The 18,182-nt window shown below is 33.3% G+C and overlaps 1 protein-coding gene across 2 annotated transcripts in view; it reads right to left on the reverse strand.

Moving 5' to 3' along the window:
• Positions 1 to 17,907, reverse strand: part of LOC123713601 (chromosome transmission fidelity protein 18 homolog) — a 32,251-nt gene extending 14,344 nt beyond the window's left edge. Inside the window, exons 1-14 of one of the 2 annotated variants that reach the window (XM_045667348.1) lie at positions 17,600 to 17,907; positions 16,962 to 17,367; positions 16,616 to 16,769; positions 16,223 to 16,396; positions 14,967 to 15,186; positions 13,993 to 14,121; positions 12,821 to 12,983; positions 11,405 to 11,594; positions 10,792 to 10,940; positions 9,679 to 9,910; positions 7,148 to 7,303; positions 6,296 to 6,440; positions 5,932 to 6,023; positions 5,306 to 5,434 (exon numbers count right to left, since the gene is read on the reverse strand). In XM_045667348.1, the coding sequence (XP_045523304.1) occupies positions 5,306 to 5,434; positions 5,932 to 6,023; positions 6,296 to 6,440; positions 7,148 to 7,303; positions 9,679 to 9,910; positions 10,792 to 10,940; positions 11,405 to 11,594; positions 12,821 to 12,983; positions 13,993 to 14,121; positions 14,967 to 15,186; positions 16,223 to 16,396; positions 16,616 to 16,769; positions 16,962 to 17,367; positions 17,600 to 17,687 (2,427 nt within the window). In that variant the 5' untranslated portion in view covers positions 17,688 to 17,907. The remainder of the gene's footprint in view (positions 1 to 5,305; positions 5,435 to 5,931; positions 6,024 to 6,295; positions 6,441 to 7,147; positions 7,304 to 9,678; positions 9,911 to 10,791; positions 10,941 to 11,404; positions 11,595 to 12,820; positions 12,984 to 13,992; positions 14,122 to 14,966; positions 15,187 to 16,222; positions 16,397 to 16,615; positions 16,770 to 16,961; positions 17,368 to 17,599) is intronic. The other variant, XM_045667350.1, reaches the window with a different exon arrangement.
• Positions 17,908 to 18,182: the final 275 nt, after the last annotated feature.

Consider the following 18,182-nt stretch of genomic DNA (forward strand, 5'->3'; position numbering starts at 1 on the left):
TTTTATGAGAGGGATTACGTATAATGAATGACAAGATATCTCAATAAGAAAAACAATTCGTGACTATTAAAAGTATTTTTTGTAAAAACCGTTTATTATTTACGTTTTTTTTAAAATACATGTGTCTTTGAGAACATGGGACCTCACAATATAGCCTTTACACTAATAAGTAATGCTAGTCTAATCTCATTTACTAATAAGGATATTTTCGTAACATGATGAAACACAGCCGTTACGCGTACATCAAAACAAACAAAAAAACAACTAAAATCAACTTCCCAGGTCATGCTAACCCTAGCGTTAAACGAATCACCCACGAGGGGGCGTAGCAGTCGACTCACACCCGCTTCCGATTGGCCGCCACCCCGGAAGGATATGACCTATAGTTTTTCTTCTTAAGAACTTCCTCTGGCATTGTGAGCTTGATTTATATCGGGCGGCACCAGATTGATGATTCCTAGTATCCGGGCCTTGGCAATCACATCTGCTCGGGCAATTTCCGAGCATATTCGTTTACGGGGCGCATTAGGGGGCAACTCCTTCCGTCTGAGTGTTATTGCGTCTATTATGAGCGGGCTTAAAGCTCTGTGGTTCATATTTGTCTATGATATTTTATAGTAATGGATTTATCGAAATGTCAACATTTTAAATGTAGCTTCAATTTAAACTTTAAAAGGAATTCTAGCTAATATAATATAATCATAAGTTACATTATCTTAAGTAAACATTCGAGAACAAAATCCCCCAAATGAGGTCCAAAACACAAAAGGTTTTAAAACGACAAATAGAGGGCGGTAATGAGGCACGCGGTGATTAAGGCAAGTTGTTAACCGGACAAACGACCTACTCTACTCTAATGGCGCCTGATTCAATACATTTTATTCTATTCGGAAGTTAGCCATTATCTCAACCGGAAGTCTGGATTTGAATTTCGAATATTGTTGGATTTAAAATTGCTTTTGAGGTTGTGTTGCGTATACTCTACATTAAATTTACATATTGTTCCACGAGATTAATTAAACATTTATAGAAAAACACCCGAAGTTGTAAAAAATATGGTCGAAATAATTAACTGGGTCTAAAGTTTACGATAATAATAAAAAGTGAGTTTATAAATTACCAGCGGTTCTCATGAATATGAAAAATTTGAAAAAAATGAAACTCATATTTTGCAGGTTATCTGATTAATATAAATACAAAACCATCACTGCAGTCTCTAAATATGCTTAATTTTGAATATACTATACAGGGTGGCCAAAAAGTTGAGGACCAAACACAACTAGGGGTTAGATGGGGTCATCAGCTGCAAAAAAAAGTTCTACAGGAAGTCCTTAAACTCGACCGCTGCAGAGTAACAATTTATTTATCGTTTTCGTAAGAAAATTTGCCTTTCTTTATTTCGGTAAATAAATATTTATAATATACACTTAGAATAATATAATATATAAGTAATAATGTACAAACCTGTGTTTTTAATAATTGCATATTATTAAACTGTGTGTCGAAACAAAAAATCTCTTACAGCGAATATTTTATTCATGGGCCTATCGAATAATACTTAAACAAAAGCATTAAAGTGAAACCTCTATTTCCTTCAAAGGAAAAAAGGGAAAATGGCGAAAAGGGCCAGTCTATTAGCGAGTATTACTGCACTCAGCCAGGCCATTACCCGGTCCCGCCCATATAATAAATTTACCAGCCATTCTCCTTTACGCTCAACGATTAGTTAGCGTAAAACGAATAACCGTTGGTATAAAATAGGTATATGGTAAGCTTCCGTCGTTATAACAGTTTTAGATAAAAGTTGTTATGTACGTAGTATTCGTAATTAAACAAAATAAAAGTATACTGATGCATGGACAGCAGTTAAGCAATATTTAATCATTAATTTTGTAAGAAAATTATATAGTAAAAGAAAACATCGCGATATCGGCATGACTAATAGAATACAAATCTTCAATGTGTGTGACGTGTGTTAATGCAAAATCCAAAGGACACAAAGAATGGTAATATTTATATATTTAAAATCGTTGATGATATCATTTGAACATTTACGACTTTCTTTATTTATTTACACATCGTTATAGAAAATATAAATACAGTATAAAAATAATTAAATAAAAAGGAGGGCTCTGGCGGCCTTATCGCTTATGAGCGATTTCTTCCAGGCACCACTGAAACTTGTCTTAATTGTCTTATGTATACTGCCTAAATATTAAGTGATATTTGACTGCAGCCATGACCTTATTGGTAACGCAATGTGCAACCAGAAAACCCCACAAAGGCTGATATGACTGGTTACTTAATGACTTCGAAATGTAAATGAAATATATCTTCACATACTCCCTTGCGTGTGTCATAGTGATTGATAAATATATTATTGAAATGAATAAATATGAATAATCCTTATACGCCCTGGGTATATGGTTCAACGCACGTTAAATACCTACTTATACTATGTACAGAATAGTATCATGAAAATATCATTCTAAAATTTCCCTCACACCAAGTCAATATTTGTTTAATTATAAAACATCTGTGAACCCCAAAGACATTAAAAACAACATGATCCCCTAATTTCATTTTTAAATAACTTCTTCAGAAAGACATTATTCTTTGCGAAAGGGATTTTGAAAAGAAATTGACGTCCACAAGCCGTCCGCCATTAACTGGAGCGAAAAACTTACGACAGTGGGGTCGCGGCTCACTAAGCTTCCTTTTTAAAACACTTCGAAATCGGGACAGTAATAATCGACAACATTCTTCTTTTATATTCTACGATCTTTATCTAGACTTGTATATTTGTCTTCGTTATTATAAGTAGAACTTTTGTCGCTTTATGTGTGTACTCCTTTATACGTATTGTCCACTCATTACCGTTTTCTTCTGATCATGTTTGATATATTTTTTATCTGTTTTAGGATACCGCCAATATTATAAGTTTATATATTATTTGACTTTATACTGTTTACATTATAGTGATTGTTTTGTCCTAATAAATACTTATTTATTTGCATTGCAAACATTGGGCTTTAGCTTCACCATCACCCTTGTCACCTTGAGAAAATGGGAGATGATCGGATTATCAAAGGTGTCTTCTCTGAGCGCAAAGCTCACATTGGGTTACTGTGCCAGTACTATCCTTCGTTAATACTTGAGAAAAGGTTATCCTTTACTGCTGGCTCAGTAATATGTTAATGATCTATACGCGGTTTACCAGATGCCATTTTTAATTAATAAAATATAATAAATATAACATCATTATTAATATAGCCATTGTAAACCAAATTGATTTGGTAACACTTCGTTGCATTAATACAGAATTACAGTACAAAAAAAGTAGTTAAATAAAAAGGAGGGAACTGGCGGATTTATCGCTATCGAGCGATCTCTTCCAGGCAAACACTGTGAGGAAACATTAAATAAGGTGATTGCAAGAAGTCCACAATTACATAAGGAAAAGTTAATTAAACAAAGCAATATACGTAATTAATGACCGGGATTAAAAAACGGTTTTAATATGTGTCCATGTTCAACAGCCTGAAAAAATCCATTTTACTTTAGTCCAAAATATTTTTTAAGTATTTTTATCTGATTGTAGGCTGAACTTTACATCAGGAAAGGGAATTCTTTACCAAGTTTTTAATAGAGTCAGCCGCAACCCTTTTATTGTGATTAGTTATTGTATTTGCGAGGGGCAACACCGAACATTGACAATTTTCTCTTTTAATGGATATTAAAAATTGAAATTTGACGGATATTCTTTCTGACAAGAATCTCAACCGAGGTTTTGAGAGTTAATTTTTTTGATTTGACATTGTCGCACTTAGTTTGGTAGAATTTTAATGACAATTTGAACATGTTTCGGGCAATTAGCTATGTATTCTAGAATGTGTATGTAGTTTTACGTAAAAACCAAAAAAAACTGCTTAACTAGATATTAGTTTGACGTCCATTGCCGGCCAAAGTTCGTAAGCGAAACCATATAAAGACATACGAAAATCTAGATTCTAATTACATTACATATAGACAATACAAATATAACCTAAATTCGCGTTGTATGTAAGAAAATGCGAGTCTAAGCACATTTTGAAATATAGAAACTCAAATAAAAAACAAATTAACCAATGAATAGCAGTCGGAGGTGAAAGAGAGCCATTACGCGATGAAAAGAGGAGTTGTCGCCATGATGGAATATATTAGTAGCATTTGATATAGTGGGAATGAGTTTTCTTGTTCCGCGAGTGTTTTATTAGCGGAGTGGGTTTTCACTTAAGAAAAACACTTTTCGAACGGATTGAAGCTATGTATTATTATTATTAGTGATCACGGTGACAACGCACGCTGAAAAGCACCCGAAACGTCGAAAAAAAATTTAGAATTATGTAAATAATTATAAGTTTTTAATAATAATACATAGCTTCAATCCGATGAAAAAGTGTTTTCTTAATGTGTAAAAGCTATGTTAACAAAACACAAAACTATGGGTTTTCACTTGTTAATTAATATTCGTATAGAAGATGCAAGAACGAATAGTGATCACAAGTAGTTAATAAACTAAACGGAAACTGTCACGTACTTTGTTTATAGAACTGGACACTGTACACATTCTCAATGAAGGCTCACGAGTTAGTTGGGTTGCCGCTCTTTTCTTAAAGAACAACTGTTTATGTAAAATAATTTTTATGGAACATAGTTGTTCAAGGTTCCAGCCATAGCTGTACACCAATAGTCTTTGTGCACATTTAACACTCGCTCGTACGGTGAAGGTAAATATGATAAGGAAATGCATTAGACCTAAAATGACGTCATGTGTCAGGCACAGAAGGTTCATCATCAACTTCCCTATTAGAAATCGGTTTAATGGATTTCTGGTGGCGATGTATTATTATTATTAAGCCTTTATTGCTGACTATGTAATATACATAAACACTTGTTTAAGTTACATAACCTAACTTAATCCAATACATCATATGTGTAAGACGCTGTTCAAGTATTACGTAACCGCTACTGGGGGCGGGAGGGGTTATCTTTGATTTCCTTATTTGGTGATAACGTCACCAGTAATTATTTACTTTATTACACATATTGTATATGCTTGAAAACAAATGCATTTTCGTGAATTCCTATAAACAATTAAAACGTTTATGTGCTATAATTTTTGTCAGCTTTTCACACTTTTACTGACAAGATAAGAAGACAAGACAAGAATACTAATTGCACTAAATCTACTTACGTAATAGTTGAACGGCCCCTAAAAGATTGTAGCGGCATTCGTTATATATAATATTTATTTATTTATTACCTGAGGTGTTGATTTTTCTACAGCCTTCGGTTGTAACCTTTGCAAATGATTGGGCAGTTTGATTTCAGGTTTAGGTTTCTCTTTTCTCGTGGTCTTCGATTCTCCAGTCTTCTTACAATTTCTTGTCATCTGTGTAAAAAAATTGAACATTAAATACATAGTCCGTGGTTTCGTATATCGGCTTCGCCCCAATGGACAGTTATTAAGATGAGAATGACAAAACCGAGGAAACAGGAGCCGACAAAATCTGTCTGCCCCATGCCCCATCGAGGGGTCAAGAGACTCTCTCGATAGCGTTACTTTTGATAAGGGATAAATTTGAGACTTGAGAGAGAGCGCTATGTGTGACTCTCGTATGCCAAAAATATATTGGTTATGTCTTACGACTGAGTCGTGACTCTGAGCTCCATATTTTAATTTGTAACTCGTTTGCAAATAGATAAAGGCACTCAAAACATTCATTATACTAACGAAGCACACAAAATAAGGATAATAATAATAATTAAAAAAAAATAACAAAAAAAATTTTTTTTCAATTCCAACTTTAGATGCCTTAAGAAACTATTGGAATGCGGGTCTAAATCTTTCTCATTTTTTTTTATATTACCTTAAATAATTATACATACCATTTGATCATTCCTTCGTATTATTTCCAGTTGTTGCTCTTGCGCAATCGCTTGACGCACTGTGGGATTCGTCTTTACGCGATCTATGTTTTCTGATGAGAAATTATTTATTAAATTTGTGTTTCAAAAAACAATAAAACACAAATAGGTTTAAAACAAATCGTTAACATTGGTATTTATTCATAGTTAAATATTAATGTAATAATTTGACCAGAAATACATAGATTCTGTTTCAAATAAGTGTTCACCTTGACTATTAAATTATAAATTTAATTTATTTAAAATAAAATATATGAAGACTCAGTGTTCAAATAACAACTAAGCACTTAAAACATTTAAGAAATATTCCGAATACATAACATACCCATAAATGCAACACGATGTACGTTAGGTTCTAGTACGAACGCGTACAATCCTTCAGGTGTACGTTGTTGTACGTACTGCAGCCCGTAGTCGCACATTGCGCCCGCGCATATCGCTACCGATTTCTTTTCGTTTTCACTACAGAGCTAAAAATATAGTCATCTAAATTTATTTAGTTCCAACACACACACAGTACACTGTCACTAAGGCTGAAACTCGGAAACGAACGGAACTATGTCTTCCGTATATCAAAAATACATGTTTGTTCCTACGTGTAAAGTTTACGAACATCAAGTATCAAGGCCGGCAACGCACTCGCGAATAGTCTGACAATATCATGGGCGGTACCACTTAACAGGAGAGCCTATTGTTCGTTTAAAAAAAAACATATTTATTAAATATATAATAGTAGAGACAAAAAATGCCTGTATGTCCGTTGAGCTTTATTTCGCTAACCAGGTATACTACATCACCACCCACTCGCTAACTCATCAAGAGATCGAAACTTTTCTGGATTTCCGGTGTAGTGTAGTGGCACAAAACGACCAGCAAAAATCTGAAGTCGGAATTCGACAGTCTAACTTGAGATTTTGGGGAGTGAAGGGAAATTGATACGGGACAAACATTTGGCCTCTATTTTACCCCCGGCGCCTCCCAGGGCAAAGCTTATTTTGGTAGGTTGCACCAAGAGTCGAGAAAAAACTTACGTGCAACTATATATAGGAGACCTCCAGAGATGAAGATGGAGTTATAGTAACCTGTATTTTTTTAATATGATAGGCAAGAAAATGTCTTGTGAGGACCATAGAAGACTTCCAGCGGTGGTGATGAAGATAAAAATTTTCGTTAATACCTGTATATTCCCTGATCGCAACTGTGGCGATAACAAATACGGCAAAAGCGGTATGACGTCCAGTAGGAGAGTTTTTCTCCCGATCAGTACAGATGGAACACTTCCTCGCCACACTGAGCTCACTATACTTTCTAGTTCAGCCTTTTTCCGGAACATCTGGACAGATGAAATTATAAAGGGATACATTAACAGTTTCTCTAACTCTCTCTTTAGAACTCATCGCGACTTTAAAGAAAGCATTGTGAAGCGCCAATCTCGAACTTTATCCGCTGTATTTATTTTTGGCCTTAACCAAATTTTCTGGTATTTCTATTTTAACATGTAAATATTTTAATTTTTTTAAACATGTATGTTTACCTAGACCTACACTCATTTTAGATATAGTAGTTTGTAATATATACCATAGATTTAGTACTATGTTTAATGTAGTAAACGTTAGTAAATAAATAAGCACGTAATTATTACGTACTTACAATTTTGTTTAATAACTTTATTTCTCACAAGAATTCCAGACATACATTTACTGAGAAACGATATGGAAGACTAAAATTAATAATTAGAACGCACAGATGTAGGTATTTACATAATTTTAAGCGTGCGTGGTTACGGTGACTCACGGTGGTCACAGATGTACGTATATCAAATAACAAAAACAAAACAACAACAAAAATGTGGGTAGTAATAATAAACTCGATCAGTCGACTAAGAAAAATATAAACCATTGTTCTAATTTGATTTTTTACTAGATGTGGCATTGATGGCATGTCTGGTCTGATATAGCATGTTTATATCTATTGTATTATTTTAGTTTATTGTTCTATTTATATATTGTGGGTATATATACATGGTTTATAAAACATTTTAAGTATTGGGTTTTATTTATTTTTGTTTAATTTAAGTAATTATGAATGTATATTTTTTCAGTCTTTAAATTTATTTAAAAATCTTTTTGATCATTTTTCTCTTGCCTTCTAATTAGCTACTACTTATATATATATGAATTGTGAGTCAATTAATCTTTGGCAGAGCTTTTACATGTTTATTTTTTTTTGGATTTTATTTTGTTTAACTTTAGTTATAGCATGTTATTTTGAGTTTTTTTGTTAATTAATTATGCACTTCTTGTACTTTACCCTCTGTAGGTGTTTATTTTCTAATTGTTCCATATAAGGGTTGCCTGGAAGAAATCGCTTGTTAGCGATAAGGCCGCCTGTTGCCTAATAACTTATGTAACCTACTTACTTTTTGTTTGTACAATTATATATATTATGGTAACAAAGTATAAATAAATAAATAAATTGTAACTTTAGAGGTGTATACTTAATCTACATAGGGTGTTAAATATTTATATATATATATATATATATATATATATATATATAACTGATGCTTAAAAAAGTAATGAATTTCGTTATTATGTCAAAACATGCTAATCTTACGTTAAAATAGTATGTCAATTAAAAAAACAGGGTTCTTGGTAGTTCCACGTATTCCCATTATCCCGTTAGTTGTTAGGGGTAAGATCGATAATTTTAGACCCCATATGCAAAAGTATTTTTTTTTTCCAAAATACGTCAAAAATGTAACACAATATAAATTTAAATCTCTTTTTACTCTGATTTACAAAAACCTTCATATAATCTGATAGTTTTTATTATTTTATCCGATATCTGATTAACAAACTAAGTACAAAATACTAGGTAATTTATCAATACTCTTTTTCTTCTGGAATCACGACTAGCTTATTGCTAACTGTTAACTTGAATTGCCAGGTATCTTGCGCTAGTCTAAAGAGTTCCAGATGAGGTTCCGCCAATACCACTTATTTCAACCAGCCCGTCTCTTGGCTTAAATTTGCTTATCATCATAAGCTGCAATAAGTCGTATCGATGATGACGCAAAACATGTCATAGGTATGCGATCACCTCTGTGCGGGAGCTTTATTTAAGGCAGTTTTTGCTACTATGTGGAACCAGCTGCCCACCAAAGTATTACCGAATAAATTCGACTAAGGGCCTTCAAGAAAATGGCGCGCCATTTCTCAAAAGGCTGACAACGCATTCGCGACCCATTGACTTATCAGGGGCGAAAAATGCGACTACGTATTGTGCATAAAATTTTGTGACGTATTTCTTCTAATACATTAAAATATTAAAACAAGACTTATCGATGCAAATTTATAAGTGCGAGACGAAAAACGATAAGCAAATAGTCACCTCTGTCACCCCCAAACGATAATACGTCAAATTTCCAAATATATAATATATATTACAAATACACAATATGTTATTGATAATAAAGAATGTTCGATATTTTTTTTATGTGTATGAAATATATAAATGAGTTTCGGCAGGACGTCGAGGCAGTATACGAAATTCCATCCGTATCACCTCGACGTCCGGCGTTCCATAACTAAGCAAGCATTCTGGCAATGTGAGTGTGCATGGGCGGCGGTATTTTAACGTCAGATAGGACTCCCGTTATATAAATCGAACAGTCGAGTTTAAAACCGGTAGTTTTTACATACTTACATCTTGCGCCTGCATAGGAAACTTGACCCTAAAAGGCTGCCGTGATGCGAGCACAGTATGACATCTCGATAAACAGTATGGCAACAATCCGTACAACGAATAATTCTGATTTCTTAAAATCCACGCGTATACTAAATCGTATAGACGAAGCCAAGACGTCGTCTCACAGGCGATGTGTAATCGTGCATCTACCCTCGCCGATAAATAATTTTCGAATATACCCTCAGCTAATCTAAAATAAATTTAAGTTAATTGATACATACATTCTTGAAATATTTTTTTAATAATGCCTTTAATATTTTGACGTCAGTGACAAAAATATATAATTTATATAAAAAAGGAATACATTTTTTACCGCCCATGCTTATATGACACCAGGCAATGAACTCAGAACTCCAGTAACCAATCACATTACGTTGCAATTCTTCTTCGTGATTATACAAAATAAATGTTCAGGAAACAGTAACAATTGTAGTGGGCAAAGTTCCAAGTGTTTGCGCCATGGACAATAATACACGCGAGACTATACAAGGCCGGATTTAGAGATCTGGAGGCCACCTGGCTCCATTTTTTTTCCAAAAAAAATAATCAGTCTAGTTTTCCAATCAATAATTTACTGTGAAACCAAGTAGATTCTTTGAGTATTGAACAAACATACACAAATATATCAAAAGAAAAGTTGTTTACCCTGGGAATATAACCCTGGTTGACCTCCGGTCCGGTTAACAGAACCTAAACACATCGTGAAGAAACCGCCTTAGACCCAAAAAGTCGACAACGTGTGTCAGGCACAGGAGGCCGATTTCGTATTTGCCTATTACATTGACAAATGATCATTGAACAGACTAACTCTTAGTGTCTTGTGTCTTGTGTCTTGTGTCGTATGTGTTTGTATTTTCATGGAATTAAATAAAGCTATATTATTATTATTATTCATGACGTAGCGTGAAAAGCATTAATATTTATCCCTCTCGCGTATTATGGAACGTAATTTATTGGTCCTTCGAGCCGGATTTAAACTACCATAGAGATACACTAAATTTAAATTACATGAATAAGAAATGCGACAATATAAGTAAGGTTTTTTTTATGTGATTATAATAAAATTAATACCTATCATATTCACCAGCGGCCTGAATTATCTTAAGAGCTGCATTCGGGTCTTTGTCGTTAATTGCGAATATTGCCTGGAGCGCTTGTATCATTGTCTTATTGCAGTCTTTCATACCAAACGATGTGTTTTCTATATCGTCTATGTTTAACTGAAAAATATAAAAACAATGGAATTAAAAAGTGAGTTTTTAAATTAAGTTTTTTTTATATAGCAAACGGGCAAACGGACAACAGGATCATCTGATATTCATCTGTGACTATTGGCAATGTGAGTGCCAATAGTCACATACATTGCTAGAAGGCTCGCAAGTGCGTTGCCAGTATTTTAAGAATTGGTATTTATTTATGATGCGAGGACTAAAATCAATCTTAACCTCTTTTCCTTTACGTAAAATTATATACTTTATAGTAAAGAAACAATAAAATTATCTATAGCAAACGTCAATTCTAATTTCAACGCTGCATGGCTTAGTTAAGCAAGCAATAGTGTTGACCTGTCCTATCCTGACCTGTCAAATCTGACATTATCTAGTTGATGAGACAATCGTCAACTCTGTGTCACTCGTCTCGCGTAATTTATTTAAATTTTAACTTTACAAGACGAAATACTTACAGGTTTCCCTCTCGCTCTACAAAAACTAAGCACGTGTAACGCACTGCGCACGTCGCCCTGCGCACGCGCAGCCAGCGCAGTTAACAGCCGCGGGTTGATCGTTATGTGCTCACGCTTCGCCACTACTCCCAGACGAGCGGACAGACGAGCCTGGCTCACCGCATTTACTGTTACTATCAGTGATATTGGCCTGTAGAGTTATTTTATTTATAATCTACATACACATTTATTTTGGTTTATAAAAAATCATAAATTAATATGGTATTAAAACAAAACAAACTTTGGAGTGCCTACCTAGGCTTTTTCAACTTAAAAATCCTAGGTAGGCACTCAAAAGTAGGCAACAACGTAGCAATACCACATTTATTTTTTTATAAAATAGGGGGCAAACGGGCAGAAGGCTCACCTTATGTTAAGTGATACCGCCGCCCATGGACACTCTCAATGCCAGAGGGCTCGCGAGTGCGTTGCCGGCCTTTTAAGAATTTGTACGCTCTTTTCTTGAAGGACCCTAAGTCGAATTGGTTCGGAAATAATTCAGTAGGCAGCTGGTTCCACATAGCGGTGGTGCGCGGCAAAAATTGCCTTGAAAAACGCTCAGTCGTGGAACGTCGGACGTCGAGGTGATACGGTTGGAATTTTGTATTCTGCCTCGACGTCCGATGCTGAAACTCAGCTGCAGGTATTGATCCGAACAACTCCTCTGAACACTCTCCATGGCAGATGCGGTAGAAGATGCAGAGTGACTCCACATCTCTACGCAACGCCAAAGGATCGAGCCGCTCACACATACATATTTCAATATAATTAATTAAAAGGTTTGTTTCAGTTTGTTGTGTTGGAGTATTAAAATGTGCACAAAAGACTGACCACCTTTCACTATAACATTTTTATATTAATTTTAAATATTAACGGCATCGTCAAAAAGTAATAAAGACACCAAACTCGTACTGTAAATATAAACCAATAAATTTTATTTATTAACACTTCGTTGCATTGCAAAGGAGCTTAACTAATAGGAACGGGGAGTGAATTCCATAGCCTCACTGCAGAGACTTTAAAGCATTCGCCAAGAAAGGAAGAGTTATGTGGAATGTCGTTAAATGTACAGAAGAAAAACGTATACATAATGCATGACTCCAACTTATTAGTAAACAACGTGCACGTGCAAGCAATCCCAATTTGTAAACAAAAAAAACGAATTTCTTAGAAAGTTCGTATGCATGATGCCGACGACAAAAGGACGTACACAGCTGCGCAGTTATGACTAATTTTAGCAAATAAAAAGTACTTTATTACGCAATCGTTATCCTTATTGAGAGTGGGTATAATGTTATGTAGAGTGAATCATAGTATGGAAGATAAGCTAAACCAACCAAAGCCAATAAGATAATAATAATGAATTTCACTATTTACCTAAGCGGTCGCAACGAAGTCGCATATAAATCGTTACAAATAGCGATAACTGGTCTCCTTAAGGGATGACTTTTGCCTTTCTTCTTGCCTTCCTCCTTCAAACTTGCCATACACCATTTTACCAAAAGCTCCACTGTTTGCGTTGGAGCGCCATCTATTTCATCTGAAAATATTTAGTCGGGGTTATAACAAACATTACATATTTTTTTATTAAGCCTGTTCATAAGATTATGTGTTTACATATTCATTTGTATGTTTTATTTTTATTTGTAAAGAGCCTTTCATCAAGTGAGAAGAGCTTACAAAAAAAATGTGTGCGTGCACTAGTGTACACGTAAGAAGTAAAACTTCTGTATGACCTTATTTTTCGAAAAATAATCTACTGTATGCAACTTTACAGAAATTGGTTAAATGAAGTTAAATTAGATAAAGGTTAACAAAAGGCTTTTATTATCATAGACAAAAATACAAATAGTACAATTATTTCATTTTACCTTATTACTACTAAGATTACAGAATTTCATTAATTTTAATAGAATTATTACTATCATTGTTATCCTTATTATATACTTTTGTTATTAATGGATTCGAATCTCTTCGAATCAACCGTGGTATTGTACAAGTAAAAGATGGCTCGTAACCAAAAAATGTGACGGCATTTTTTTTTCAACGCCGATAAAGAAGTTTCACATCAAAATTCTTTGTTGTTTATTATTATTTTGTGTTTCTGTGGTATGGCAAAAGTTATGTCCAGTTTTGTAGTAATAGTAACATTGTTGAAAGAAAATCTAATATAATTACAAAAAAAATAGTTCAGGTACGATCAGGGAATTTAACAGTTGATTAAAGTATGGATTTTGAAATGGCATTAAGATGTAATAGAATCAAATAAGCAGTGGAGAAGTAGGCAACTTTTCATGAGGTCATGCGTTTGAATCCCGATGGTGCCATGAATTTTTCTAAGTATATTATTTAAAATGAAGCGTACACAGTATATAGTGAATGTGTAGCAACATGTCATTAAACCAAAACGAAGTAAATACGGCTGATCACCTACTGGACTAAAGAACAAACGATGAATGTGTTCCATGCTATTTTTGAGTTTACGGATTGTTGGAGCAATGACTTGTATAAGGCAATCTTTCCAAGCTAAAAATCAAATGACTCTTTACCTAATATAAGACAATTTGGTCGTTTATCAGCATCGAGGACAGATCTCATTAGAGTAGCACTTTGAAGTGCTGTTTGAAAGGCTTCCGTACTCCGCTCGTCCGATGCATTCAGTTCCACTGGCCTGTAACCTGACAAAAGATTGTTTAAACAAAACTTCTTTAACTGTTTTATTTAATCTTAGTAAGGATCTACCACATGTAATTTTAAGTCTATCTGAAATCGTGAGGATTTGTCATGGTTGTATACAAGATGCTAGTATACAAATTTATATTATTATTGGCTTGTCATATTATATGACATCACTCCAAAAAACACAAATAAATATCTGTCATATTAAATCTATGATAACAATAAAAAATCATTAGTATACAAATTGTACGTATCTTGAAATGGAAATATATGTATTTTTATAATAACTAGTCAAAACTTGAAAATACATGTATTTACACACAATGAATCTTATGTATTCCTGTGTATTGGCAGTCTACAAAACACACAGAACACATAAGCTGTTATACATAGATATTCTTCCAATATACATGAAATAATGTTTAACCTGAATCAAAGATCTGTTTAATGTTAAATTAATTTAAAAAATATGTATATACTTGTTGTCCATTGCACACCTTTTGCCCCACATAACCAATACCAGTACCCCTCTGACGCAACAGCGTTATAAAACGAAATGGACAACAGATATCAAAAGCTTTTGATTGGAGACCTCACATCGGACCGGTCAATTCTCAATTAGGAATAAGTCTATATTATAGATCATTCATCGTGCATCTCATATAGGGCCGATTCAATTTTCTTATTTAGTTAAGTCTTAATTATTGTAGTTATTTAATAAAAGTTATTTAAATACACATTTTTTTTTGGGATTCACCGCTGGCCCTCATATAATTTACTATAAAAAATTTAAAATAATGTAATTAATAAGAAACAAAGCTCAGATGAATCCAATGAATATTACCTGCAAGTTTAGCCAGTAAGTGGGCTAAAGTGGTTTTACCCACCCCTGGAGGTCCACATACCAGAGCAACTTTGTGATGTGGTCTTCCATCTTCATCCATTTCTACTTCTGTCTCTTTCTTCCCTTTCCATTTGTTTGTAAGTTGAAATTGTCCGGTTCGCTTTACAAATTTGTTCTGTTGTTGTGGTTCTTTGACTATCACATCCTTCTTGAATACTATCTGCAATTTATAGAAAATGTGATAATACAAAAAAAGTTAGTCATTGTATTAAATGAACAAAAATGAAATACGAAATAGGTAACAAGACATTGATATTTTTTTTATCAATGTATTATAAAAAAAAACAAATATTATTAATCAAATACTACTTTTACTCAGAGAACAACAAACAACATAATTGAGTACAGAAACGGGGATTGGTTTCTTCTACTGGAAGTTACAGAGTACCACAGCTTTCTGATTTAAAAGGAAAACAGACTTCAATATTGCTGCTCATGCTGCTTTCGGCGTAAGCAGCCGTTCAAGTATTACGTAAGCAAATTTACTGTAATTTATGATCCCTCCCCCCCCCTCCTCTTATCAGCAAAAGTACTTGAACGGCTCCTTGCACATTACTCGCAACTTGTTTTGTTAGTGTTAAAATTCTTTAAAAGGGATTAACATAATATTAAAGTTAGATTTTAATTACTTCTAAATTATTATTTGGCAACTGGTAACGGGAGCGTTCAAGTATTACGTAACGAATTTTGGGGGGGGGGTCCTCTTGTAAAACGTTACGATGCGGGGCGGAGATTGAATTACGCGTTATTGTTAATAATATTTTGCACTTTCCAGTACTTTGCACCTCATAATGGTAAGTTTCAGGTATAAAGGTAAGGTAAAATCACTGGGGTTGGTCACGAAACATTTTACTATTGGGTACAGAAACGTTACGGCGCATTTCATGGGGGGAGGGGGTCAAGAATTCCCAACTGTCTATATACTACATAAAAACCTAATTGCATATGTACCTTAAATTTACTATTTATATTTAATTTATTAAATTAAACTTTAAAGTGAAATGGATACCAATTCAATTTATCTTTGCACTCCATCACCATATAGTCCAAATATTATTAGATACTAAGGCTTGTGTTTTCGATTGTTACTTAATATCACAACTTTATTTTCCTTTTGTATTTACAAGTATTTGACAATAATAAAAAAAATCATTTTTGTATACAGTTGCGCAAGATGTTTTGTATTTAGCACTTACCTTATCCCACAAATGCAGCCAATGCAATAAGGCTCTATTTACAGGTTCTTCTGAGAGAAGGTCTATATATGAATTCGGCCTGTACTTGTCTACCCAAAGGTCAACATTCTCATTTATGGGTGTCTGGATAACATCTTCATCTATCTGATTTGTCACTTGAGTTTTATTTTCCAACTGGAATTCAAAACATTATATTTTTATTAAAATTAACAATGTAACAAGTCTTGGTAATATTTTATTAAGTTCAGTCTAGAACAATAGTTCAATTTGATAAAACCAAACACCTTTGAAAAGCTAAAATACACAGTAAAGGATAGAAGAAACATCAATCATTTTTAAATGTAAGTCAGTTTACTTATAATACTACAAGATACTTTAAAAATGCTTACTAACAATTTTCCTAGCCTCTTCCCATGCACTGGCAAGAGAGGCGTGTAATGATAACTCATTGCTACAATTATCTAGCGATGTATTCCAGGAGTCTTCCGATTCTAGCTTTACATAAACACGATTGCCATCTGAGTTAGTTAAAGCCATAAAAGGCCAGCTGAAATGAAACATAACTGTAGAATATAATTAGTAATGAAAAAAAATAAAAAAGTCTACCAGTTTATGTCTAAAATAGATATTTATAATTTATAAAAAAATTACAAGATACCAAATCTTTTTTAAGCTAAGTAAAGTTAAAATTTGTAAATGAAAGACGTTATAAAAGTATGCATTTTAAATTTAAACTAACCTAGGTATATCTAAAGACATATTCTCCTTTACATTGTAGAATGATTTTGTATCTGCTTGTATTCTATTACTTGGTTCATTTAACATTTGCCTCAATCGCCGTCCTTCTATTATCTTACTAATCAAGTCAAAATCACTTTCTTCTTCAGTTTTTTGTTTTTTGTTTGGCAATTGTAGACTTTCAAAATCAATATCGCCAATATCACCAAATAACTCTTCTGCAGTCCTCTTATGTGATGGTATTCTATCATCTTGTGAAATAGAATTGTTGTCATTATTAGTAAGTACTTGGTCTGTGCTTGGTATGTTTATATCTTGGTTTAATGTAACAGGATAATTTGATGGTGTACTAGAAAAATCAAGAGATCTTTTAACTAGATTCATCTTTTTTCTAATTGGGTTTGGACCTGTAAATAAAATGTATATTAAGCAAGTTATTATACTCAATATGTATATGTTTCATATGGATAAAAAAATTAAAGTTAATGAACAAGTATACAACTAATTCAGGATTCATTTGGACCAAATGCAGAAACCAAAACTGAATGGCATTTTAGAGTAAAATGAACACAATATAAAAGTTGGTTCTGATTTATAAATTATCAGGGTTTTCAGTTTTTTTTTGTTAGTTTTATTTACCAACATGATCTTCGACTTCTCTCATCATCTCCAATTCATCTGAGTACATAAGTTCATATTCTTCATCAGGATCAGGATATTCACTCATTGTGATATTTTATATCTTTATATCTGGGGATTACTACTACTAAATGTATTTCAAATAATAAACTATTTATTGAAACCTCTAATAACTCGAACAGAACACGCCACAATAAAGTTATCGTAATTTTTAACTAACAATAAAATACTAAATAATACAAAATTCAAGTTATTAAGCAAATATTCTTATAATATTCTATAAAAATCTACATAATAAAAATAAAGTAATAAACAGTTTTACGCCTTGGCGCGCCACGATAAACTACAAAGTATAAACTAAAGAGTAAATACCATAGAATTCGATGTTATGCGACTACAGCAATACCACAGATAATATAATAAAATTATATAATAGGATAATAAATAGCTATGTAGGTTAAAATTATAAAACAAATTATTAATATGTCACTAAATATAAATTTGGTAAAGTAGACGGTTAACGCGGTTGGCGCTTCGACTAAAGGACCATGGCATGGGTGGTAGTGGTTCATTTATTTGACTA

This window comes from Pieris brassicae, chromosome 8, assembly GCF_905147105.1.
Source record: "Pieris brassicae chromosome 8, ilPieBrab1.1, whole genome shotgun sequence".
Taxonomy (NCBI): Eukaryota; Metazoa; Arthropoda; class Insecta; order Lepidoptera; family Pieridae; genus Pieris; species Pieris brassicae.